At 38.1% G+C, this 26,889-nt stretch overlaps 1 protein-coding gene across 1 annotated transcript in view; it reads left to right on the forward strand.

Moving 5' to 3' along the window:
- Positions 1 to 26,889, forward strand: part of POLR3B (RNA polymerase III subunit B) — a 116,823-nt gene that overhangs the window by 28,613 nt on the left and 61,321 nt on the right. The window contains exons 10-14 of the mRNA XM_082665749.1: positions 301 to 423; positions 6,003 to 6,122; positions 11,494 to 11,628; positions 23,015 to 23,176; positions 26,114 to 26,314. Coding sequence (XP_082521875.1) covers positions 301 to 423; positions 6,003 to 6,122; positions 11,494 to 11,628; positions 23,015 to 23,176; positions 26,114 to 26,314 — 741 coding nt within the window. The remainder of the gene's footprint in view (positions 1 to 300; positions 424 to 6,002; positions 6,123 to 11,493; positions 11,629 to 23,014; positions 23,177 to 26,113; positions 26,315 to 26,889) is intronic.

Below are 26,889 nucleotides of genomic sequence, written 5' to 3' on the forward strand. Positions count from 1 at the left end.
CACTATACCTCCCTACTTCTTTCTCATGGTGAAAATCATAGGATACTTTAAATTAGAGAAGACAGTACACATACAAAAAGTGCTTGAGAACGTTTGTTTTCCTCTTCCTAATCAAAATTTCTGTTTCAGGTTCTTCTGCAGCTTGGGCTATGGCTGCCAATGCCAGGTGGCACCGTTTCTGAGAAAAGAGCTAGCTTTTGCTTAGAAGTAATACCCACAAACAATGCCAAATTAGCATAAGCAAATGTCAGTGAGTTAACACAAAGCCAACACTCATTCTATCTTTTCTTTCCTTCCTAGGCCATGGGTGTTGAGAGTGACCAGGAAATTGTGCAGATGATTGGAACAGAGGAGCACGTGATGGCTGCATTTGGGCCCAGTTTGGAAGAGTGCCAGAAAGCTCAGATTTTCACACAGATGCAGGTGTGTCTTTTCATGTTGTCCTTTGCTATGAAAGGGAATTGGAGATTTAATGCTGCTCATTGATAAAGCATCAGATGCAGTGACTTTTAAGGGTATAGGTTTGGGGAGGATGTTGGGGAGATGGGAAGAGTGGTAGAGAAGCTTTTTGACTCATTATTAGAGGGATTGGAGGAAGGAGTTTGCCTAGACAAATTATCAGCCTTTGGTGTGTAACTTAGAAGCGGGGGGACCAAGAGGCTTTTGTTCTGATAAAATAGCAACTACTCTTCTTTTCCTTATTTGCCTGAGTGATACAAGTTTTTAAACTACAGCAACTCTAGTGTAGAAGGTTTTTTTTTTTCATGTGTTTCTCTTTAATATTCCTTTTTATTCCCTACTTCCAGTTGCTTTCAGCATCCAGTTGTATGTGGTCTGTATCCCTTTTCCTGAATTCCCAGTGTGTCCAGCAAGAAACACCCAGGTTTAGAACCCCTTTACCACCACAGAGCCTTCGTTGACTTGCCTTGGGCACTACCAGTTGGAACCTGTGGATTGTAGGACAAGACTCAAAGATGAAGTTAGGGAACTGTATATATGTTAAACATAATCAAAATAATTGCACTTCCCTTCCTATGTGACAGGGAGCCCTAATTGCCATACTTAGGATTTTTAGTTATACATTTGTAAAGTGCTTTCCTAAGTGTAAATCAGTAGTGACGTTCCTCATAGTCATCCTGGGAGGCAGGAATTCCTTACTGTAGAAGCACAATGGACAATTCTTATATATCCATACATATATTGTCTGTTCTGTGGGTTGCTTACAAGGTATAAATTCCATGCTGCTTTTTTCTTGTCACCCAGGATATTATTAGAGATAGCATCTTATATCTGTTAGTATGTGTTCTGAAAAGTCAAACCAGTCTTGATATTTTCATAGACTGAGCCAAACATTTAGGAAGGTTGGCTGTCATATGTGAGTACATATAATTCAAAAGTACAAATCAGTAGGGATTATTCTTATCACTGCCTTCTTTTTCTGTAGTTAATTAGCAGTCACCTCTAGTTATCAGGCAGGCAGCATCAGGAAAAGTTTGGATTTAGGAGATTCTAATTTTGCTCTTCATTGAAAGTGAAATATTTAGTGAATATGCATTTTTGTTATAAACTGAAATTACATTGTCCAGGGTCTCCAAGAACGTGAAGAGAAAACGTTAAGAAACACCGAGGAATTGGCTCAATTTTGGAAGATGCACTCTATGCTTTAAAGCTATATAACGCCTTGGAAGAACGATTTACCTTAATGCTACCCCCGTGGATTCAGTGAGATCCATTATTCATTTATTACAAACATCATTGTCGGTCAGATAGCCTTTTCACTGTAAAGCTATTTGAACAGGGGCTAAACAGTGGGTTGGAAAATCATTCATTTATTTCTCTTAAATAGGTACTGACAGAAAATTTTAGCTAACGGAACTAGAAAAGTTCAGTTAAAAGATGAGGAGAGGGGCTTCCCTGGTGGCGCAGTGGTTGAGAGTCCGCCTGCCGATGCAGGGGACACGGGTTCATGCCCCGGTCCGGGAAGATCCCACATGCTGCGGAGCAGCTGGGCCCGTGAGCCATAGCCACTGAGCCTGCACGTCCAGAGCCTGTGCTCTGCAACGGGAGAGGCCACAACAGTGAGAGGCCTGCGTACCGCAAAAAAAAAAAAGATGAGAATGTGCAGTTATTTAACTTAAGAAAGACAAACAAACGTTCCTAATGTGAGAAAGACAAACAGGAAGTAGAAGTTTGAGATGGCTTGTTCTCTGTATGCTGGATTAAAGCAAAGATTAATTATTTGCAACTGATGAAAGGTTACAGAGGCACAGGTAATGCAAAATGGTTGATAAGTTGAACATATGAGTTAGGGTAACATGAATATTTTATGTTATTCTAATGGACAATGTAGCAAGTACACTTTATCTTACGTAATAGAACTTTTGACGACATGGCACTTCAGTGGATTGCTTAAAATCTGTGTTTTGTTTTGTCTTTAATGCTTCCCTTTTCAGCGGTTCCTCCACTTCTGCTCACAAAGCCTTTTTGCTGTTATATTGGTCATGGATGTTTTACATTTTCATTGCCAGGGGTTCTGATAAATAGAGAAGAAATTAGTTATTACCTTTTTGGGAGGATAGGATGCACTAGGGGTGTCATCTTGGCCTGTTTATGAACAGATTGGGCTCTTACCCTAACCCTCACACTGTGAACCCCTGGCAACTTTATTAGGTATTCTAGGGAAAAGGTGACTTTCTGCTACATCAGAAAGAATACCAGGCTCCCCTGTGTTCCTCTGTTTCTTCCTCAAAGAAGTGAAGAATCTTTAGCCTCTTTCCCAAGGGAACTAGAAGACCAAATTTTTTTTTTTTTTTTTTTTTTTGCGGTACGCAGGCCTCTCACTGTTGTGGCCTCTCCCGTTGCAGATCACAGGCTCCGGACACGCAGGCTCAGTGGCCATGGCTCACGGGCCCAGCTGCTCCGCGGCATGTGGGATCTTCCCGGACCGGGGCGCGAACCCGTGTCCCCTGCATCGGCAGGTGGACTCTCAACCACTGAGCCACCAGGGAAGCCCTAGAAGACCAAAATTTAATGAAGACAGCTCAGTTTAGGGAAAACTGAAGTGCCTGTCTATTCGTGGTTCCCACCAACTGCTGACTTGCCTCCGTCAGTTACTTAGTTACTACTTACTGCTAGGTTACCCGCAGCTTGTGTTTTAAAGGTCTTAAGTTTATCTTACACTCTAAATGACCTTTTTTTTTAACCAGGGAAGATTCCTAGATTTGATGTCCAGTCTTAACAGAGGAGTTCCATTTAGTTCTAGGCACTATTTTAGTTGTTAGGAATCGAGGAAGAAGATGACATGTCATCTAGTAAGAGAGCCATACAGGTAAATAGACAATTAAAATATAGTGTGATCTGAACATGAATGGAAGTACTCAATTCTTTATACATAAGAAATTAAAATAGCACAGAGAAAGGAGTGTGGTTAGGAAAGGCTTCAAAGAGGAAGTGATACCCGATCTAGGTTTTGCAGCATGGAGAAGAAATTTCCCAGGCAGGTAACTGGGGACAGGAATTCCAGGATAAAGAATCATCCTTTTCTTCTAACTGAAAACCAGTTTTAAAAAAAAATGCATTCATTGCCTTTACAAAATAATAAGAACCACATTATCCTCTTCTTTTCAAACTTTTTTTTCTGGAAAAATTTCAATATATACAAAGTATACGGAATAGTATTATGAACCCCATGTGCCTATCACCCAGCTTCAACAATTAAAAACACTTTGCCCTTCTTGTTTCATCTAGATCTCTACCTCCTCCTCACCTATTACTTGATTAGTTTTTAATATTTCATTTTTTAGGTAAAATGTATATACACTGATAAGTACAAATCTTAATTTTTATAAGATATAGAATATTTCCATTACCCCAGAAAGTTCCCTCGTGCCCCTCCTAGTTAGTTTTCACTTCTGTTATCTTCTTCCCCCACTGATCTTATTTCTTCACCATAGATTAGTTTTGCCTGTTCTAGAATTTTATATATGGAATTATGCAGTGTAAACTTCTTGGTGTCCAGCTTTTTTTGTTGAGCGTATTGTCTTAGATTCAGCCAAGTTGTTCCTCTTTATGTCATCTATCCACGTGGTCTGTTCCTTTTTATTGTTTTTTTTGTTTTCTGTGTGTTTTTTTTTTTTTGTCTTTTTTTTTTTTAATTTGGCCACACTGCACAGCTTGCAGGTTCTTAGTTCCCCAACTAGGGATTGAACCTGCACCCCTGCAGTGAAAGCACAGAGTCCTAACCGCTGGACCACCAGGGAATTCCCATGTTCCTTTTTATTGCTGAGTAGTGTTCCATTGTATGAATATACCACAGTTTGTTATCTTTTCCTGTTGATGGACGTTTGGTTTGTTTCACTCTTTTCCTGTTATGAATAAAACTGCCGTAAACGTTTGTGTACAAGTCTCTGCCTGAACAGTTTGGCATTTCTTTTGGATAAATACCTAGGCGTAGAATTGCTGGATCAAAAAGCAGTTGTGTATGTAACTTTTATAAAGTTGGAACTGCCAGATCTTTTTCCAAAGTGATGGTACCGTTTTGCAGTACCCCCAGCTGTGTCTGAGAGTTCTGATTGCTTCACATCCTCACCAACATTCAGTGTTGTCAGTCTTTTTAACTTTAGCTATTCTAGTGGGTGTTTGGTGGTATCTCATTGTGGTTTTAATCATGCATCTTCCAGATGACTAAGGATGTTGAACACTTTTTCATGTGCTTATCGACTTCCTTTGTGAGGTGTCTGTCCAAATCTTTCGCTCGTTTTCCTTATTGAGTTGCCTTTTTATTATTGAATTTCAGAGTCCTCTTTAAAAAATATAAATATAAAATTAAAAAAATATGTACATATATCCTGGATATAAATCCCTTGTCAGGTTTATGTATTGCAGGCATTTTCTCCCAGCCCACTACTTCCCTATTCATTATCTTAACTGTGATGAACAGTTTTTAATTTTGATAAAGTCTGATTATCAGTAGGGTGTTTTTATTTGTTTTTTTAATGGTTATTGATTTCCATTTAAAGAAATCTTTGCCTACCCCAAGAGCAGTAACATATTCTCCTATGTTTTATTCTGGAAGCATTATAGTTTTACTTTTTATGTTTATGTCTAAAATCCATCTTAAACTAATTTTCTATTTGGTGTGAAATAAGGGTCAAGGTTACTTTTTTACTTTATGGGTATTTAGTTGTTTTGACATCATTTATTGAAAAGACTTTCCTTCGCCCATTGAATTGCTTTGGCACTTTTGTCAAAAATCAATTGACCATAAAAGTTGGTTTATTTCCGTTTGTCCTTACCCTCGCATCACACTGTCTTGATTACTATAGCTTTATAGTTGAAATCACGTAATGTAAATCCTCTGACTTTTTCAGGATTGTTTCGGCTGTTCTTTTTCATTTCCATATATATTTTGGAATCAATCAATTTTTGTTTTTTAAAAAGCCTGCCAGGAGTATAATTAGCAATTATGATATATCTCTTGGTCAGTTTGGAGAGAATTTTAACAGTAAGCCATCTTAACACTATTATATGTTCCAGTCCATGAAAATGGCATAACCCTCAATTTATTTAGGTTTTGTTTTCTTTCAGCAGTGCTTTGTTAATTTCAGGATAGAGGTCATACATGGTGTAATTCCTTCTTCAGGGGAAAAACTACTACTCCAAAGCATTAACTATAGACTGTGGTGCTCTCTGGGAGGAAGATTGATGGCTGATACATCTATTTCCTCTGTATTTTCTAAATTTCCTACAATGATCATGTATCAATTTTATAGTAAGAAAACAAATTATAAAATAAAAAGGGAACCAGTATATTAAATAGCATGTAAATGCTTCTTTGTCATTGGTTTATGACAAATGTTGATTTTTGACTAGGACCAATCCAGCTTTCTCTATAACCAGGATCCTTGTCTGTTTTGCTTATAGTGTCATGTATGGGTAGTTTAACAAATTCTCTCTGATGATGTCATTCAAACATTATTATAAATATATTCTGTCTTTTCCAGGCTTTAAAATATATAGGGAACAAAGTAAGAAGGCAAAGGATGTGGGGAGGTGGACCAAAGAAAACCAAAATAGAAGAAGCAAGAGAGCTCCTGGCTTCTACCATTCTGACCCATGTACCAGTGAGTAACCCCTTTGCAACTGAATAATGATCGTCGTGGGGTCCGTGCATTTCTGTTAAAGAATTTCGAATGCAAGTTTACATTAATTAAAGTATAGCTCCTTAAGAAAAGAGAGAATCCTAAAGAGGACTATCCAGAGGACTGCCCTGGAAATAGTCTTCCATTATCAATAGTTTATTTGTACTTAGAGAATGTTAGCTGTATTGTATCATCATCATGTTTACTCTCTCGGTTCTTCTTTCAATCCAAAATTACAGTTTTTTTATATTCATGTATATAGTAGCACTGCTACTAGATTTCTCCTTTTGAAGGACAGGGATGGTGTCTTAGATATTTTTAAATAACTTAAAACGAGCTTACAGTGCCTTGCCCACATGGATACTTTTTTTTTAAATTGTGGTAAAATATGCATAACATAAAATTTACCTATTTTTTAAAAATTTTATTTATTTATTTATTTTTGGCTGTGTTGGGTCTTTGTTTCTGCATGCAGGCTTCCTCTAGTTGTGGCGAGCAGGGGCTACTCTTCGTTGTGGTGCACAGGCTTCTCATTGTCGTGGCTTCTCTTGTTGCGGAGCACGAGCTCTAGGTGCATGGGCTTCAGTAGTTGTGGCACACGGGCTCAGTAGTTGTGGCTCATGGGCTCTAGAGCGCAGGCTCAGTAGTTATGAAACATGGGCTGGACCAGGGCTCAAACTCGTGTCCCCTGTGTTACGAGGTGGATTCTTAACCACTGCGCCACCTGGGAAGTCCCAAAAATTTACCTTTTTTTTTTTTTTTTTTTTTGCGGTACGCAGGCCTCTCACTGCTGTGGCCTCTCCCATTGCGGAGCACAGGCTCCGGACGCGCAGGCTCAGCGGCCATGGCTCACGGGCCCAGCCGCTCCGCGGCATGTGGGATCTTCCCGGACCGGGGCATGAACCCGTGTCCCCTGTATCGGCAGGCGGACTCTCAACCACTGCGCCACCAGGGAAGCCCCCATTTTTATATGTACATTTCTGAGGCATTAGGTACATTCTCAATGTTATGTTACCATCACTACCATAGATACTTATTAAAATATTGGATGGGCTTATCTGCTAGACCTTGAATTTTAGAGTTCACATTGTCCAGCCTCCTTCACTTACAGTGAAGATGCCCAGGTCTGGCAAAGCTAGATGATTTACCTTGTCATCCAGCTGGTTAGTTGTCAGAGAGAGAGAGAACTAGAATCCCATCTTCTGACCCTTAATATTTATTTTTTTAAATTAACTTATTATTAAACAGAGATCAGCCATCTTGGCAAGAGTCGTTCTTCCCCCACTCCCATTTAATATATATGCTACTCTTTCTAAGTTATAAAATTATTTGTTAGTCAGACTATCTTGTTAACCAAACAGTCTGGTTTTTGATGAATTAGCATGTGTATTATGCACTATGATCTAATTCAGGGATTGCAGACACTACATTCAGGGGCTGATTATAAATAAAGGAAAGTTGAAGGAACTGCAGAAGTGAACAGTGACCACCTAAACTGAATCTTAATGATTGTTTTCTTATTTTGAAACACCTTCTTAGCCAAATAATATGGGTCTCTGATTCTGCCCTTTGGCTGCCACTCCTTTATGTTTATCCTTGATCTAATTCAAAGAATTAGAAAACTCTTAATGTTAAAGCTGTGTCTGAACTGAATTTTAGGTGATTAGAAAAACAGTTTATGGGCTTCCCTGGTGGCGCAGTGGTTGAGAGTCCGCCTGCCGATGCAGGGGACGCGGGTTCGTGCCCCGGTCCGGGAAGATCCCACATGCCGCGGAGTGGCTGGGCCCGTGAGCCATGGCCGCTGAGCCTGCGCATCCGGAGCCTGTGTTCTGCAACGGGAGAGGCCACAACAGTGAGAGGCCCGCGTACTGCAAAAAAAAAAAAAACGCAAAAATGAGTAGTGGAAATAACAAGGGCTTCAGAGCCAGAGAGACAAGGGTTCAAACTGGGTTTCTTAACTTCCTAGCTGATTTACTTTGGGCAAATCTTAACTTTTCTAAGCTTCAGTTTTCTCATCTGAACAATGAAACTAATACCATTGTGCCAATTCAGTGGTAGGGTGCACATAAAGCTCCATGGTTTGCTGGCTCCCAGACATGGCCATCACGTCTCCATTGGGGCCTCACTTAGCTTTGTACAACAGCTGAGGAGACCTTTTGGTTAAAGAAGCCTTAGCTGATAGAATGCTGGCTATACCAAAATTTATTTATGTAAATTGATAAAGCTGAACATTGGTACTTTTGTGTGGTTGCAGTGGGCCTAAGCTACCGTTTCTATAGTTTTGTCAGGGCTTCCCTGGTGGCACAGTGGTTAAGAATCCACCTCGTAACACGGGACATGGGTTCGAGCCCTGGTCTGGGAAAATCCCACATGCCATGGAGCAACTAAGCCTGTGAGCCACAACTACTGAGCCCGCATGCTACAACTACTGAAGCCTGTGTGCCTAGAGCCTATGCTCCGCAACAAGAGAAGCCACCGCAATGAGAAGCCTGTGCACCGCAATGAAGAGTAGCCCCTGCTCGCTGCAACTAGAGAAAGCCCCTGCGCAGCAACGAAGACCCAACGCAGCCAAAAATAAATAAATAAAATAAATACATTTTTTAAAAAAAGAAGTTTTGTTATATATGATCCAGTGAGGAGTAAAGTCAGAATAGATAAACCAAGAAAAGACCTTCATTTTCCGGAATGGTTTAGGACAGTATTTACCTAAGAATACTGTTAGAGGTGATTTTAGATTATATAAGGACATTTTTCTTTAAATAATTATGTACTTATTAGAAAAAATACAACTAGCACATTAAATCCATTTCTGTGATATTTAGGATTTTATGGTATTATTGTATAGATGAAGCTTACTTAAAAATGAGTTGTTTAAAGTTGACCAAAAATATTAAATAATTAGGACTTTAAGTGTTACAGAGATATGACAATAATCATGATGGTGGTACTTGAATGACTAAAATGTAGAAAGCACTGGTTCAGATGTATCTTCAAAGAGGGGGAGAGATAGGCAGGATGCTCAGCAGTCCCTACACTTGTACTTGAGGCTTTGGCTCCGAAGCCCAGCCTCTCAGTTCCTTGGAAGTGAGAGTTTTTCAGACTACGTAGTAGAGTCAGCATCACCTGAGAACTTGCCAGAAGTTCTTGGACTCTACCATAGACATACTGAGTCAGACTCTCTGGGAGTGGGGCCCAGCAATCTGTTCTAACAGGCCCTGCAATAATTATGATGCACACTAAAATTTGGAAACCACTGCTCTAAGGGTTTCCCCAAGATGCCTAAGACCTCTTTTTTCCTCCAAGATAATATTAAAAGGACTCCAGAGTTTTGGCGCTAACAATTCTGTTTCAGTGTTCCAAGCTCATTTGGTAGGTCTTTTTTCTCTCCCTCTTTCAGATGGTTCACAAAGGGATAACGGAACTATTATTGGCATTCTACCAAAAAGTGATGTCAGCTACTAGATTAAAGGATTCCCACTCTCCATATCAGTAGGAAAAATGGACTCAGTATTAACTTATTTTTTCAATTTAGACCTAAGGTTTACTTTTCAGCATATAGTAGTTTAAAAAGGGGGGAACGGCAAAATGAGTTAATGTTCAAGTGCCTTTTAAAGTGCAGTGGGGCATCTGCTGTAAATATCCATATTTATTTCTACTTATAAATGTCTTGAGAGAGTCTCCCACTATTTATGCAAAATAAACACGTGATTCGGACTTTGTTAAAAGTTGAAAATTTGGTTAATGAAAATTGGCTTCATTTTTTTCATTAACAAAAAAAGTAAATACAACTAGAAGAGTTACATGTTCAGTGTAACTCACCACATTAAAATCAGAAAAAAAAATAAATTAGATGTATCTGAATGGAGGACCATACAGTTTGTAAATACCAACTGCCAATGTAAATTACTTATAGCTACTCAAAGACTGGGTTCTTCTGCTCAGTGTTGTGGTAGTTGGTGTTAGGGTTATAGGGTTTTTTTGTTTGTTTGTTTGTTTGAGGATGGACCAGAGACTTTTCTTTTTGAAGATCTAGATTTATTCCAACCTTTCTTATTGATGTAATTGTTTTGTGAGTACAAGATGACAAAATAGCTTTTAGGGCTGCTTTTTCTCTTACCAGATTCCAAAATTAACACATTTCTCTTAACACATTCTAAAGTTCTCAGTAATAGAAAGGGGATAAATTGACCTAATGAAGACGTGAAACTTCCTTTGAAGGAGAATGAACTTTTGGAAACATATACAGAATTTCTAACATCCTATATCATTTAGTGTAATTCCTTAGCAGCAACAGAAGAATGTGTGAAGGAGACCGGTTGCTGTTCTTTAATCTGTCAGTGATAAACTTAATAGGATATCATTGGGATCTTAATGATTAAGGAAAGTAAAACAAATTTTATAATATGAATTTTCTATAGTCAAGCCTACAAAATGTTCCTTAGAATTGGCAGAAGCTTAGTCCATGCTCTCAGAACTCATCGTTTAGGTTGTAGAGAAAGAATTTACCTAGTTACCTAAGGTTTTTGTCTACCCAAACAAACCAGTGCAATGATTTAACCAGTTCTGATATAACTTACTGATTGGGCCAGATTTGTTTATGTAGATTTCAGTTGTAGAAGAGAAGATTGAATAGAACATTTGCAGCAAATTTATTCATCAGTCTGTTGATTCATTCCATAGATATTTGGTGAGTCCTGACAATATACCATTCCTGTTATTTATTGCTGCATAACAAATATTTCCAAAATTTAATGGCTTGAGATAACAGTTTTTTGCTCTCTCTCATGGTTCTCTGGTTTGACTGGGCTCGGTGGTGGGGAAGGAGGTTCTCAGTTTGGGTCTCATGAAGTTGCAGACAGACAGCAGCTGAGGATGGAGTCATCCAAAGGCTCGACTGGGGTGGACATCCAAGATGCGTCTTCACTCATATCTCTGGCTCCTCATTGCTTTTCCAAGTGGCCCTTTTCTCCCCAACAAAATTTCCTAGACTTCTCACATGGTACTTCAGGACTTTAAGAAAAAGGAAGTGGAAACTTCTAGTTTACAGGCCAACCCAGAGTGGGTGATGGACTCCACCTCTTAATGAAGGAATGGCATAAAACATATAGGGAGGGAAGGAGTTGATGGTGGTCATCTTTGAAGAAAAGTTACCATAGGTATTGAGTACAAAGATGAAAAGTCATCATCTCAGCTCTCAGGAAGTTTATAGACTAGTTGAATTTCTTTGAATGGGGAGAATCAAAACAGTTCATTATTTTCTTATTTAAATATGATAACATTGACTGTTTTCTTGAGGCACCTTAAATTTTAATGTGCATTGTCTCAGAAATTTTCTGTGATTTCTGAATTACAGGTTAAAGAATTCAATTTCCGAGCCAAATGTATCTATACCGCAGTGATGGTGCGAAGAGTAATTCTGGCCCAAGGAGATAATAAAGTTGACGACAGAGATTATTATGGTAACAAGCGATTGGAGTTGGCAGGACAGGTGATTTAATTATTTTATGTCAGGAATCTTATTTTATTTTCCTCAATAAAAATTAATTTAGTGTTCATTTTAGATAGGAGGAAGAGATGGTTGAATGGAATATAGGTTTTGTATATTTGGAGTATAAACATTCACACATGACTTACTATCTCTGACTTAACAATTGCTATGAAAACTCTTAGTTCTTTAAATATGTTAATAGTGTTACCTATATTATATCTTTTTTTGAGATGTTTACCCTCATTCTGTTTAATGTAGGACATGATGTATGGCTTTAAGTAATATCATTTATTCAGTTAACAAATATTTATTAAACTCCTATCGTGTGCCAGGCATAGTTCTAGAAACTGGTATACAGGGAAAATAAGACAGACAAAGGTCCCTTTTCTCTTAGTCCATATAGTCTAGTGAGAAAGATAGACAATAAATAAGTAAACAATCCCCTAACTTTTTTGGTGATGTAGTAGAAGTAGGTTAATGACATCTTTTATCTCATTTTCAGTCTTAGCCTGATAAATTTTACCTTGTTTTGAGAGTATGTATCCCCTTCAACTGGGTAACAGGTGTCTAAAACTTTGAAACTTCATGTTTCAGCATTTAAATCAGAACCTTTAAATCAAACAGCTAGAATATAGACCTGGCTGCTTTTGATATTTTCTCTCTTTTATTTATTTAGTTGGTTGGTTGGCCGGTTGCACTGGGTCTCAGTTGTGGTGGGTCTTAGTTGCGGCGGGCAGGCTCCTTAGTTGTGGCTCCAGGGCTCTTTAGTTGCAGTTTGTCAGCTCCTTAGTTGCAGCACGTGGGCTCCTTGTTTGCAGCAGGTGGGCTCCTTACTTGTGGCATGCAAACTCTTAGTTGCAGCATGCGTGTGGGATCTAGTTCCTTGACCAGGGATTGAACCCAGGCCCTCTGCACTGGGAGTGCAGAGTCTTATCCACTGTGCCACCAGGGAAGTCCCTATCTTTGGTTTTAAAAAAGTGCCTTGGTGTGGTGGTCTCTGTTAATATCCTACTTAGGGCTCACTAAGTTCTTAAGTCTGTAAATTTATATCTAATCAAATTTGAGACATTTTTAGTCTTTATTTCTTTAAATATCTTTTTTGTACTATTCTCTCGTCTCCTTCTGACTCATTATATTGTTAGGCCCTTTGGTATTAAGGCTCTGTTGATTTTTTTTTCAATTTTACTCTCTTTTTCAGATTGGATAATTTCTACTGATCTATTTTCAGGTTCCCTTACTTTTTCTTATGTTGTCTCTAATATGCTATTACACTCATCCAGTTAATTTCTTAGTTTAGATATTGTATTTTTCAGTTGTAGAAATTTCATTTGGGTATATTTTCTCTACTGAGATTTCTTGTTTGTTTATTCATCACAAGCATATTTTCATTTACACCCTTGAACTTTAACAGCTGTTTTAGAATTCTGGTCTAATTCCAACATATCAATCATCTCCGGGTCAATTTCTTGATTAAATTTTCTCTTGAGTATGGGTCATGTTCTCCTTTTTCTTCATGTGTGTAACAATCTTGGATTGTATCCTGATGGACATTGTGGATGATGAATGGTAGAGACTCGGGATTCTCTTTTATTCCTCTGAAGAATGTTTGTTTTTTGTTTGTTTTAAGTCATTTAACTTGGCTGTAAACCTCTGAATCCTGTCTCCTTGCAGCAGACAGCTGAAACATTCTGTATAGTTCTTTCAACCATAGCTGGACTGTAAGATGTTCCTTCCCCCATTCTTGTGGTTATTTGTCTTACCAATTTAAGCAAGTATTTTTAATTTTTAAAGAACAATGTTATGATTAAAAAATAATGTAACAGTAAACATTATAAAAGCAGCAGATATTAAAATAAAACTAATAATACACAGTAAAAATGTTTTTAAAACATTTAACATTTAACAAAAAACATTTAACATAACATATTAGCACAGTAAAAAGACTTTAAAACAATTACAAGGAAGTTTACAGTGAAAATGAGTCTTTCTCCCACTCTGACCCCCCCCCCTTTCACCTGACCCAGTTCTCAGTTCCTCCCTCCAGTAATGGTTACTTTTCCCTTCATCTCCTCTATCCTTCCAGAGACACCCTATGCATATACAAATATCTTTATTAACTGGCTTTTTAAAGTTTTACTGTTGGAAGCTCATGGCTGTGGACATTCAGGCCTGTGTGAATTTATGCTAAGTTTTCTGGCCTCCTTTGGGGTCCTTTGTCAAGGGCAAGTTTGGAGTCAGGCTTTGCAGTTTTAGAAGAAATCACATAAAGGAACATTTTGTCCTCATTAGTATGAAACGTATATTCAAAGCAGTATGTCTGCTTACTTAGTGGGGATTTAATCATTAAATGTGTGTGGTGCCACAGAATTTGACATATGCCTGCTTTTGTGCTTTTTAGTTACGAAAATTTTCATGTATACAGGACTATATATAACACGTATGTGTGTTTGTGTATTAAGACTCAATAAAGCAGATATTCACATGTCCCAACTCAAGAGTGAACACAGCATTAGTATGTTTGAATCTTTTTATGTGCTTTCTGTGATTCTCACCTGCCCCTCCCATCTGTCTGTTCTGGAGGCTCTGGCCAGGTGCCTGCCTATTTACCTGGTGCAAAGCCATCCCAACACATTCCTGAGCATTTACTGTGAGATTCAGTGAAGCACAGGTCCATTTCCCGGGAGCATCCCTCAGCAGGCCTGAGCTTCAGGTGTGAGTTTCAAGATTTTTAAAGCATGAAGTCTTACTCAGAATCCCAATATTGAAACAGATAAAAGTTGAGCCTCTCTGGTTGAGGTGGGGTATAAGGGCTTGTTTCTCTGCCTGTTTGCCCTTCCCCTGAAACTCCTCTGTGAAGTTCATAAACACAGTCTTACTGCTCTACAGAACCAGGTGTAGACTTTTTTTTTTTTGGCCCCGAGGCATGTGGGATCTTAGCTCCCTGACCAGCAATCGATCCCGCACCCCCTGCACTGGAAGGTGAAGTCTTAACCACTGGACCGCCAGGGAAGTCCCCAGGTGTAGACTGTTTAGCAGGCTTGTCAGGGTCCTTGATGATCTTGCCCCTGTGCACCCTTCCAGCCTCATCTCATGCTAAGGTGAGACACTCCTTTCCAAACAGTGTGATGCTCTTTCATCCTTTGAGTTATGTCTTCTGCCTAAGTTGCCCCTCCCTTATCTCCCCTTCTCCTTCCCCATCATGAGGGGCTCCTACGCATTCATCATTCTTTGAAACCACCTGTGAACCCCAGGAGTAGTTAGTAGCTCGGTTGTTTAGGTCTTTATTTGCATGCTGAATTGCTGTACAATTCTCTACCTGCTCGCTTCTTTCCCCCTTTAGACTGTAAACTCATTGAGGGCAGGAACCACTTACATTCATATTCATCTCTCTGTCCCCAGATAAAGTACTAGACACCGGAGATACAATAGTGAATGAGACTTGATGGGGCACCTGCTCTCAACAGTGTACATTTTGGTAGAGGAGACAAACAAGGAACAAGTAAACAGTAAATAAATGTGATATTAGATGGTCATAAGTGTTTAAGGCAAACCAAAAACAGACTAATTAATATTAGAGCTAGAGTTGGGATGTTGGTTGGGGGAAGGGGTGTTAACTTTATTCTGGATGGTCAGGAAAGACCTCTTTGAAAAAGCGATATATTTTAAGCCGAGCCCTCAGACATTCCAGCTGAGACTTGAGTGAGGAGAAGCCAGTCTCACGCAACCTCAGGAACTGCATTCCATCAAGAGACCCGCACAAGCAACATACATCCCCAGGCAGCGCCTGTATTGGAGGAACTGGAAAAGGAGCATTGTGGCTGGAGTGTGAGGTTTAGGGGTGGTGAAAGAGGACATTGTAGAACTAGCATCGTAGGCCATGGGAAGAGTTTTGGATTTAATTTCGCATGCAGTGGAAAACCACGAGAGAGTCATAATCGGGGAAGTGACACCATCTGATTTTCAGTTTAAGAGATCTGATTTGGAGATGAACAGACCAGGAATGGACCAGTTAGGAGACTATGCAGTATTCCAGATGACAGTGATGGTGCCTGGAATGATAACCGCAGATATTAATTACCACATCTAAAATGTAAAAAACTGGAATTGAAAAATTAGAGCAGTTTTAGGTTTTGAGAAAAAATTAATGCCTGGAATACTTGGGAAGTTCTGTCTGGTTAGTGGCTAATGCCAACAGGTGGGTTTTTGGCCACCTTCAGATTGACCACTGTTCAGGGGATTGTGCGAATCCCCACCACCAACAATCCCAATTTTTACAGTTTTTTATTTGGAAAAGAAATCATGCTGTTAAATGAGTCCTTTAAAAAAAAATGTTGGGTGTTTGGAGGACTAAGGAGCGGAGTTGAGAGGGGAGAGGAGAGACTATCCTGTTGCTTAAAAAATTAGAATTAAAAAGAGGGTTCCCATGTGCAAGAAAACATTGCTTTATAAACAATGTAAAGACATAAAAGACATTGTGTTGGCAAAACTGTGTAAAAACAATATCTGCTAATTTCACACCCCGTGGGATGAGGGAGTATAAATGTGCTTCAGCTTTAGATAACAGAGCTGTATCCACTGGCCAAGCCGGTTCACAGAGCTTTCCCTTAGTCTCACTGCCACCAGAGGGCTGGCCGGCCAGCCGCCAATAGAGGTGTTAGCAAAACCTACCGATTTCAGGCTTAATCTTTTCACCTACCTTTTCTTTTTCAGTAATGTGTTCATTATTTGCTGAGCATTACTCTATTCTTCATCTGCAGATTTTTTTGTTTCTAATGCAGCTTGCTTTGTATGGGTGAGATATGGAACGGCACCAAAATCCGGCACCCTGGAAAGCCAGGGATTTCCACCCTGTGACAAAAGAATGCCGTCTTGACTTCAGAGATTGCCTAATCCCAGCTGTTCTGATAATGTAATTAAGGCTGCCTAATGTCTTTAATTTTGCAACCAGCTTGTGTGAAAAGGAGAATTTGGCACTCTGAAGGCTTAAACACTAAATAGCAATCTCAAGACGCCTAATTAGAATTCTCTGACATTAAGCTAATTGGTGAAACTGTATTTCAGCAGCTTAACTTCTTTATTAATTTTTTTAGCATTTTCATTGAAAATCAATTGATGAGCTGTCAGCATTTTTTCTTAAATATAATTTGCTCTTTAGTGGTCCTGTCTTAGGCAGGCTGAAAGGCCTCATGCTAGCAATGAAAGGTATTGAATATTATCACCAGCATTCCATCCCTTTTAATCATTTTACTCTTGACCTAAATAATGTGGCTTATTGTGTGACTTGGCCTTGTAGCTTCTCACTGCTCTGTGAACTGGAGAACGTTATTTCTCTTACGTTGAAATTTTAAGGGTGGAGAAATTTATTTATGAGGCATTAGTTTTGTTGAGTGTGCTCTTACATTTTACTTGTTTAGTACCGGGGCATTTCCTTGTGCTTGAATCAGGGGGCTACAACAAATTCAGCTAGGATCCAAAAAAACTTTGTCATAATTTGAGACGCAAAAGTCTAAGTGTAAGGAACTAATTAAAATAGAGCTGAGCTTTTGTGGTTTAGGTTAAGGGCATTTGCTTCTGTTCAGGATGCTTATTCAAGTTCCTTTTGCCAGTTTACACAGGAAGTTGCTGAAATGGGCTTCTCCATCCCTCTCCTCCCCTGCACCTGCTTCCATTCCCATATTCTTTCTTCCATGAAGGAAACTGCTGGGTCTGAGTAGAAGATAGGATTAAGCTCTCAGAGGAGGAAGTTTTCTTTGTAGAACACTTCTGACATGGTAAATCAAGTTCAGGATCCTGGCTTTCCCATCTGCAAAGTTGATTTTAGTAGAAAAGTGGAAGGACTTGTCTACCTTAAGGGAGAACAGTGTAAAGTAACGTTCCATTTAGGAAATGCTTTCTTCAGCAGTGGCTGGAGGAGACTCATTGGTTTTAATGTCTTCATTTTGAGTCAGAAAACTACCAGTGGGTTATAAGCATTCAAGAATAGTGTGAAATTTGGAAAATCTTTAGCTTACAAGATTTCACTGAACTTCAGAATTCCTGTTTAACTGTATAATGGGTGCATATATAATGTCCCCCAATATTACATTACTGTTTGGTTAGGTAGCTTAGATTACAAATATATCCTACTTTTTTCTTCCTCTATAAAGGAAAAAAAAACTAATATAATTAATTTTTCAGGGGAATTTAAGTCATTGTAATAATATATTTGATTATTGAAGAAGTATGCCTGCTATTTATTTGTCATAAGCCACTTATTTAGTTTTGAGAACTGTATATAAACAGTGTTCTGGTTATATCTGTTTCTGCATTTCATGGCTTAAGACAATCACCATTTTGTTGTATCTCACAATTTTGTGGGTCAGGAATTCAGGCAGGATTTGGCTGTGTGATTCTTCTGTTTCACATGGGGCTCGGTTGGTAGTTGTTCTGCCGGAGGTGGTGGGGTGTCTGGAAGGCTGGGCTCAGCTCGGTCTTGACCATTCCAGTGCTGTGGCATCAGAGTGGCTCAGGACTCCAAGTGAGTTTCACGTGCACAAGAGAATCTGTGTGGCCTTAATGACCTGGTCTTAAAAGTCACAGCTTCACTTACTTTACTTTATTAAAAAAAGACTTTATTGAAAATTGCAGTCACAACCCACACCTGATTTGGGGCAGTAGGGGACATGGGCCACACCTTTCAACGTGTAGTTCAGGGGTCAGCCAGAGAGTTGGGCGAAGTTTATATACATAATCTTGGGGTTTTCTCCCAAGATTAAGTTGGTAGTGGATTTGAGGGTGTTGATTTTATTTGTGATTCTCTCCTTTCTGTGAATTTCCTCTCACTTTCCAGCTACTGTGGTGGCTCAGATCTTTTCCCTCTGGTCCTTCAATCCAGTAAAACTGTGGGTCTCTCCGAGTTTTAGCTTCCAGTGTAGCTTGGACCCTTTTTGTTAATGTGTCCTACTCTTAGTTGAAAAGCCTTAAAAACGGAAATGCACTTTTGATAAGTGTCAACTTTCCTTCAGTTTCTGCCTGCTTTTACTCTCCAGTGCCTTCAAATAGTTTCAATATTTTGTCCAGCGTTTATAATTTTTATGAGCAGATGAATCCATCTGATAGGAGCTACTCTATCAATTCTGGAGACAGAACCATCCTAGTCTATTTTTATGACTTCCTATTCCATCCCATTGATTTGTTTTCCATGGTTACTATGGTTTAGTATAATTTATTATATAATTTTTAACATAAAAAGTATAAATAAAAATGTCACAGATATGTAAGTTATGAAGGGGACAAATAAAATCAACACCCTCAAATCCACTACCAACTTAAGTAATTCTTAATAATTGACCGTTAATTACCATTTCAGTTACTTATATATTTCTTCCTTACTCTGTCTTCTCTTTTCCCCACTATCCTGAATTTGAGTACTTATTATTTTCTTTTTTATTGCATCATTTATTTAAAATTTTTAAAATAGTTTATTACAATATAAGTTTCACTTTTTTTTATTGAAGTATAGTTGATTTACAATGTTGTGTTTCAGGTGTACAGCAGAGTGATTCAGTTATATATATGTTTGTGTGTTTGTATGTATGTAGATTTATATTCTTTTTCAGATTCTTTTCCATTATAGGTTATTACAAGATACTGAATATAGTTCCTTGTGCTATACAGTAGGTCCTTGTTGTTTATCTGTTTTATATAGTGTAGTGTTTATCTGTTAATCCTACGCTCCTAATTTATCCTCTCTCCCCTATCCTTTTCCTTTTTGGTAACCATAAGTTTGTTTTCTATGTCTGTGAGTCTATTTCTGTTTTGTAAATAAGTTCATTTATATCATTTTTTAGATTCCACATATAAGTGATATCATAAGATATTTATCTTTCTCTGACTTACTTCACTTAGTATGATAATCACTGGGTCCAACCATGTTGCTTTGAATGGCATTATTTCATTCTTTTTTATGGCTGAGTAATATTCCATTGTATATATCTACCACATCTTCTTTATCCATTTATCTGTCAATGGACATTTAGGGTGCTTCCATGTCTTGGCTGTTGTAAATAGTGCAGCAGTGAACATTGGGGTGCATGTATCTTTTCAAATTATAGTTTTCTCAGGATATAGGCCCAGGAGTGAGATTGCTGGATCATATGGTAAGTCTGTTTTTGGTTGTTTAAGGAAACTCCATACTGTTCTCCATAGTGGCTCTACAAATTTACATTCCCACCAACAGTGCAAGAGGGTTCCCTTTTCTCCACACACTCTCCAACATTTGTTATTTGTAGACTTTTTAATGATGGCCATTCTGACTGGTGTGAGGTGGTACCTCGTTGTAGTTTTGATTTGCATTTCTATAATAGTTAGCAATGTTGAGCATTTTTTCATGTGCCTGTTGGCCATCTGTATGTCTTCTTTGGAGAAATGTCTATTTAGATCTTCTGCCCATTTTTTGTTCTTTTGATATTGAGCTGTATGAGCTATTTGTCTATTTTGGAAATTCATCTCTTGTTGGTCACATTGTTTGCAATATTTTCTCCCATTCTGTAGGTTGTCTTTTCATTTTGCTGATGGTTTCCTTTGCCGTGCAAAAGCTTTTAAATTTAACTAGGTTTAATTTATTTATTTTTGTTTTTATTTCCATTACTCTAGGAGATGGATCCAAAAAAAACATTACTGTGATTTATGTCAAGGAGTGTTCTGCCTATATTTTCCTCTAGGATCCAGTCTTACATTTAGGTCTTTAATCCGTTTTGAGTTTTTTTTTTTAACATATAGTGTTAGAGAATGTTTTATTTATTTTTTAAATTAATTTTTATTAGAGTTAGTTGATTTACAATGTTGTGTTAGTTTCTGCTGTACAGCAAAGTGAATCAGTTATACATGTACATATATTCACTATTTTTTAGATTCTGTTGCCATATAGATCATTACAGAGTATTGAGTAGAGTTTCCTGTGCTATGCAGTAGGTTCTTATTAGTTGTCTCTTTTTTTTTTTAAGTTTTATTGGGGTACAATTGATTTACAATGTTGTGTTAGTTTCAATTTCTTTTATATATAGTAGTGTGTGTATGTCAATCCCAGTCTTCCAGTTTATCCCTCTCCACAACCCTTTCCCCTTAGTAACCATAAGTTTGTTTTCTACATCTGTGACTCTATTTCTGTTTTGTAAATAGGTTAATTTATACCATTTTTTTAGATTCCACATATGTCATACTGAGTGAAGTAAGTCAAAGACAAATATCATATGATATCACTTACATGTAGAATGTTTTAATTTCATTCTTTTACATGTAGCTGTCCAGTTTTCGCAGCACCACTTAATGAAAAGACTGTCTTTTCTCCATTGTGTATTCTTGCCTCCTATGTCGTAGATTAATTGACCATAAGTGCATGGGTTTATTTCTGGGCTTTCTATCCTGTTCCATTGATCTATGTGTCTGTTTTTGTGCCAGTACCATACTGTTTTGATTCCTGTAGCTTTGTAGTGTAGTCTGAAGTCAGGGAGCTTGATTCCTCCAGCTCCGTTCTTCTTTCTCAAGATTGTTTTGGCTATCTGGGGTCTTTTGTGTTTCCATACAAATTTTAAAATTATTTGTCCTAGGTCTGTGAAAAATGCCATTGGTAATTTGATAGGGATTGCATTGAATCTGCAGATTGCCTTTGGTAGTATGGTCATTTTAACAATATTTGATTCTTCCAATCCAAGAACTTGGCATTATTTTTGAGTTTTTGAGTTTTATAAAAATAGATTCATATCATATACGTTCTTCTGCAACTTTTTTCTTCATTTAACATTGTTTTAAAGGTTCATCTATATTGTTTCATGCCACTGTATTTCACTTCCATTTTTGTATTCAATTGTTTAAAGATATGATACATATGATAAATATCCCTTTATCTATCCTACTTATCAAGACCTTTGTATGACTTACCTTTTTTTAAAAAAAAGAACATTTTTATTCATATCTTCTGGTGCCTACATGACAGAGTTTCTACAAATAGGATTGCCCAGTCATGGAATCAAGTTAAATCTTCAACTTGACTGGAGAGTGTCAAACTACTTTCCCAAGTATTTGAACACTGCACTGTACATAAGTCCTGATGGTCTCCATCCTATGACTTAGTGTCGAAATTAAACATTTTTGTACCATCTCCTGGTGGGCTTAATTTGCATTTCCGTCATTACTAATGAGATTAAGCCTCTTTTTCATATGCTTATTGACCATTCCTGTTTTTTCTTAAATGTCTTTTGGGCTGTTTGTATTTTCCTTATTGGTTTTAAGATTTTTTTGGTGTTCTTTGGATCCAGTTTTTTGTCAGTTACATGTGTTGCTGGTATCTTCTCCCAGTCTGGATTTTTTTTTTTTTTTTAACTTTATGGTATCTTTTAATTCTAGAAGTTTGTAATTTTAATTTGTCAACCCTTTCTTCTTTTTAATAGTTAGTACTCTTTATATTTTAAACTCATGCCTTTGGTATTTGTTGCATTTTGGGGTATGGAATGAAGTAAAGAAGCAGTTTCATTTGTTTCTGAAATGAATAACCGGTTGTCCTAGCACCATTTATTTGTAGTCTTTTTTTTTTTTTTTTGTGGTATGCGGGCCTCTCACTGTTGTGGCCTCTCCCGTTGCGGAGCACAGGCTCCGGACGCGCAGGCTCAGCGGCCATGGCTCACGGGCACAGCCGCTCCGCAGCATGTGGGATCTTCCCGGACTGGGGCACGAACCCGTGTCCCCTGCATTGGCAGGCGGACTCTCAACCACTGCGCCACCGGGGAAGCCCCTATTTGTAGTCTTTTATTTACTTACTGATCTGAAATGCCATCTCTATCATATGACAAATTTTAATATATGTGTTGTTTGTTTCTGGACTTTTTGTTCTGTCCACTGGTCAGTTTATCTATACGTTAATCAGTCCATTTGCCTTCTTTTTCAGGAATGTCTTGGCTATTTTAGGGTCTTAGCTTTTCCACATAAATTTTAGAGTTAGCCTCAATTTTCATTAAAAACCTGGGGATTTTGATTAGAGTTGCAGTGGAATTTTAGATCAATTTGGGGAAAATTAGTAACCTTAAAATGGTCTTCTTATCCATAAATATTTTCTTCATTTATTTAGGTCACTGGTCAATGAAATCTCAGTCTGGGAATGACTGGTCTAAATTAAAAATCTATGAATGCAGGGATTGTCATCTTTGCTCTTATTCCCAACACCAAGCATAGTGATAAGCACATATATCAATAAAAGTACATGTTTATCAAATTGAATTTTAAAATATATTTTTTTCAGTTTTAAGCAGTTTCTCCATCTTTTTTTAAACAAAGTTTAATAAGGACCTAAAACTTAGTAAATAAGCTAGTAATGCATTTTGAAAGTTCACCATATACTTTTTTTTTCCTTTAGCTTTTATCTCTTCTTTTTGAAGATTTGTTCAAAAAATTTAATTCTGAAATGAAGAAGATTGCAGACCAGGTGATTCCTAAGCAAAGAGCAGCCCAGTTTGATGTTGTGAAACACATGCGTCAGGACCAGATTACCAATGGCATGGTGAATGCCATTTCAACCGTAAGTCTTCAGTCATTTGGGTAGAGTTTTGTAACTTATTTGTAAACCTGTTCAGTGGGAAATTTAAAGTACTGATACTTTGAGAATCTAGGTGAAAAAAGTATATGTATATTTAAGTCATAAATTTTCTACTTTGAAAGATAGTCTACAGTTTAAATCAGTAGGAATTTTACTACTATATTACTTCATTGCCAAATTATAGTTCCTGTTATATGAGGCAATAAGAAAATAGATATACTTTTACATAAAGGAAAAATCTTTTAGTTTAACCGTTAATAACCATTCTTTCAATGGATACTTTTCCCCATTTTCTTCTGTCATAAAACTGATATATTACAAGTAGGTTTATTAATGACAACGTTTGTCCAGAACAGTACAACATGTTTCATTTCATTGTAGGTTTATATTCCTCAAAGAGCTATCAGCTGTTCTCACGTGAGTGATGAATTCAGGCCTCAGCAGCTGCTGTGTGTTCAGGGCCTCCGGCTGTTCATAAAGGGTTATCAGATAGGTTTTTGCTCCCTTTCTTAAAGCGTAACATCTATAGGTCTATCTGATAAAGTCTTGTTCACGTTTTGTATGCCAGACATAAAATTAGTTTTATGGATGGGATTTGGTCCCAACAAAAGAATAGTATAGAGTAGCACGTGGACTCCCTTAACAATGAAAGAATTAGTGGTCGACTTGCTGCCCTACTTGACTTGAGAAATTTGCCGTGGGTCTGTTTGAGCAGCCCTCGCCGTGACAGCTCCATCTAGACCTGAGGGGAGCCTGGCCTTTGTGCCTCTTTAGGCCCCTCACACTCCTGTGGCCCAAACTTGTCTGGAAGTAGATTCCTGAATATTTGAAGAGAAGTCTCCAAAGAGCACTTGAACACACTTCTGTTAGAATGACTTTTCTGTGCTTTTGACCCATGATTTTCAGGTCAGAATAGCTGTTTTGAGTAGTTGTTTTGCCCCTAAGTGATACCACTTTACGTCCGGGAGCAGACTGCTTATTAGGAAAATCAGTAGTAGGCCTTGTTACAGGTGAACCCCAATCTGTAGACAACTGGAAAAAGATCAACTTCTAAAATTGTGATTGTTGTCATATGTAGACTATTTTCAGCAAATAAATTTTCTCAGAGGAGCAGTTTTAGACGCTTTGTCTGTTTCTCCTCTCTCCCTTTTTAAAACTCCTGAAGAATATTGGAAAAGATTATCTTGCTGAACATCTCGGCTTCACTCCCCATCTACTTCCTATTTGCCAGCAGCTGCTGTCTTAGTTGAATTCTGTGATGAATATTTTTTTTTTGGGGGGGCAGGAATTTATTAATTTACTTATTTATTTTGGTTGTGTTGGGTCTTCATTTCTGTGCGAGGGCTTTCTCTAGTTGTGGCAAGCGGGGACCACTCTTCATCGCGATGCGCAGGCCTCTCACTGTCGCGGCCTCTCTTGTTGTGGAGCACAGGCTCCAGACGCGCAGGCTCAGTAGTTGTGGCTCACGGGCCCAGTTGCTCCGCGGCACGTGGGATCTTCCCAGACCAGGGCTCGAACCTGCGTCCCCTGCATTAGCAGGCAGATTCTCAACCACTGCGCCACCAGGGAAGCCCTGTGATGAATATTTATTTATCTTCCTTGCTCTTACTTTGTGGTCATGAGGCAGTTTACTAGGTTCATTCTCATTCAAAGAATAAAAGGAGTTAACTCAACAAGCAATATGAGAAGTTAACTTGTGGGATCAGTGTGTTTGCTCCATTTCTTTGCTTTGTAATGCATCAAGTTTCTTCCTAGGTTTTAGCTTTTTTCCACTCTATCAAAAACTCAAATTTCTGAAGTGATAGATCTTCACTGAAATAATGCTTAAACTTTAATTTGTGAGGAGCTCCCCTGAAGTCAAATATTTAAATTCAAACAGATGAGTTTTTCTACTGTGAGGGGTTTTAATCTGGGATCCATGAGTCCTTCCTTGAAATTGAAGGCAAATTTTCTGTTTGTGGTCCTATGTGCATTTTTCTCGAGAATAGTCATAGCTTTCATCAGATTATCAAAAAAATGAAGAACCACTGTTTAGCAGATGTAATTTTTTCCCTTTGAATCAGAAAGATCATTGAATCAATCACTTTTTGACATTTTGTTTTCTACTTTGCTTTTTCTCTGCATACTGTTTTCTGTTAATTCACATTACCATGAGTTGCAAACTTAATGATTCCTAACCTTAATCCTGAATTATCCTTGAGAATATTTAATGTGTACAATTAATACCACTATAAAATAATATATTTAATATATTTCAGTACTTTCAATGCATAGGAGATAAGGTAAATTTAATGTTTAAAATTTATTTCATATGAATCTAAGATTGACATGGTAGCCAAAGAAGGTATATAATATTTATTAATATGAATATATGTGCAACTTTTAGCCTTGATTAAGAAGCCTATAGTTATTCATTTTCCCTGGTAACTGCTATTAGAGTCTTTTTTCTATTGCTATATTTTCCTCTCATTAAAACTAATTTTGGAAGACATCCAGATAATGGCACATTGCAACATGAAATTATCTCTTTGAGCTTCAAGCTAGTGTTACCTTAAATGTGTGTAGAAACTGCTAGTGTTCTATTAGTTGGCTTATTGCTTCCAGTGGAAATCTTTGGTTGAACTGGCTTGTTCAGAACATAATTAGTTCTTCAGAAAATACCCACTCTGATGTGATAATGTTGATGCGTTGGAGCATTCCGAGGTGGTTGCTAGATATAGGTAATATCCATGAAATTCCTAGAAAACCCCGGTGAGTAACTTGGCTAAATTTTAATTGTGACATTTTGATTTCTGAATATATATCATGGCTCTCATTTCACAAACAAGCAGTTCCTATGCTGAGCCTCTCCGAGTGACTTCAGAGTATCAGACCACATGAATGGATCAGGGGTAGCTCATGTCGTTCCTCTCCCTTCAGGGAAATTGGTCTCTGAAGAGATTTAAAATGGATCGCCAGGGTGTGACTCAGGTGCTGTCTCGCTTGTCATATATATCCGCACTGGGCATGATGACAAGAATCTCTTCCCAGTTTGAAAAAACAAGAAAAGTGAGTGGTCCTCGATCGCTCCAGCCGTCTCAGTGGGGAATGCTCTGCCCTTCGGACACTCCTGAAGGAGAGGTAAGGTCCCCAAGGAGTCTCCGCTGTGTCAGTGGTCATGCCTGTTGGTGATACTCTGCTTCTTCTCCCGTTCCCCCAGGCTGTATCGTTTTTGGGGTCAGCCACGTATCTGGCAGAGAAATGTTGATGCAGCCATCAGAATGTCATCAGTATCATTCCCGAACAGTACCTACAGAAGTCTTTGATTTATTATCTCACCTAAATAGAAATATTGTCCAAATTTTCTTGCTTGTTTTAGTTTATCCCAAGAGTCAAACCAGGCAGTGAAGAGGGGATAAGAATATGAAGGAAAATTAAAGAGACCCATCACCTTTGCTCACAAGGAGCTCTTTTTAAGCAACTCCTTATTTTCTGTGGCTGTACTTTAAAGGACATCAGAGTCACAGTTGCAGCCAACTAGGAGCACACAGTCCAAGACCTAAGTTGGATTCCAACTCACTTATATAGGAAACATAAGCAGTTACCAGAACACTAAACCAAGGAGTTTAAATTGGTTCACATCCATAGCACCCACTATTTCCTGTGTCGTGGCCCTTTCTACTTCATGTTAACCACTGTTGGTTTCACTTGATTTT

Source organism: Grampus griseus (genome assembly GCF_964374135.1).
Source record: "Grampus griseus genome assembly, chromosome: 11".
Classification (NCBI taxonomy): Eukaryota; Metazoa; Chordata; class Mammalia; order Artiodactyla; family Delphinidae; genus Grampus; species Grampus griseus.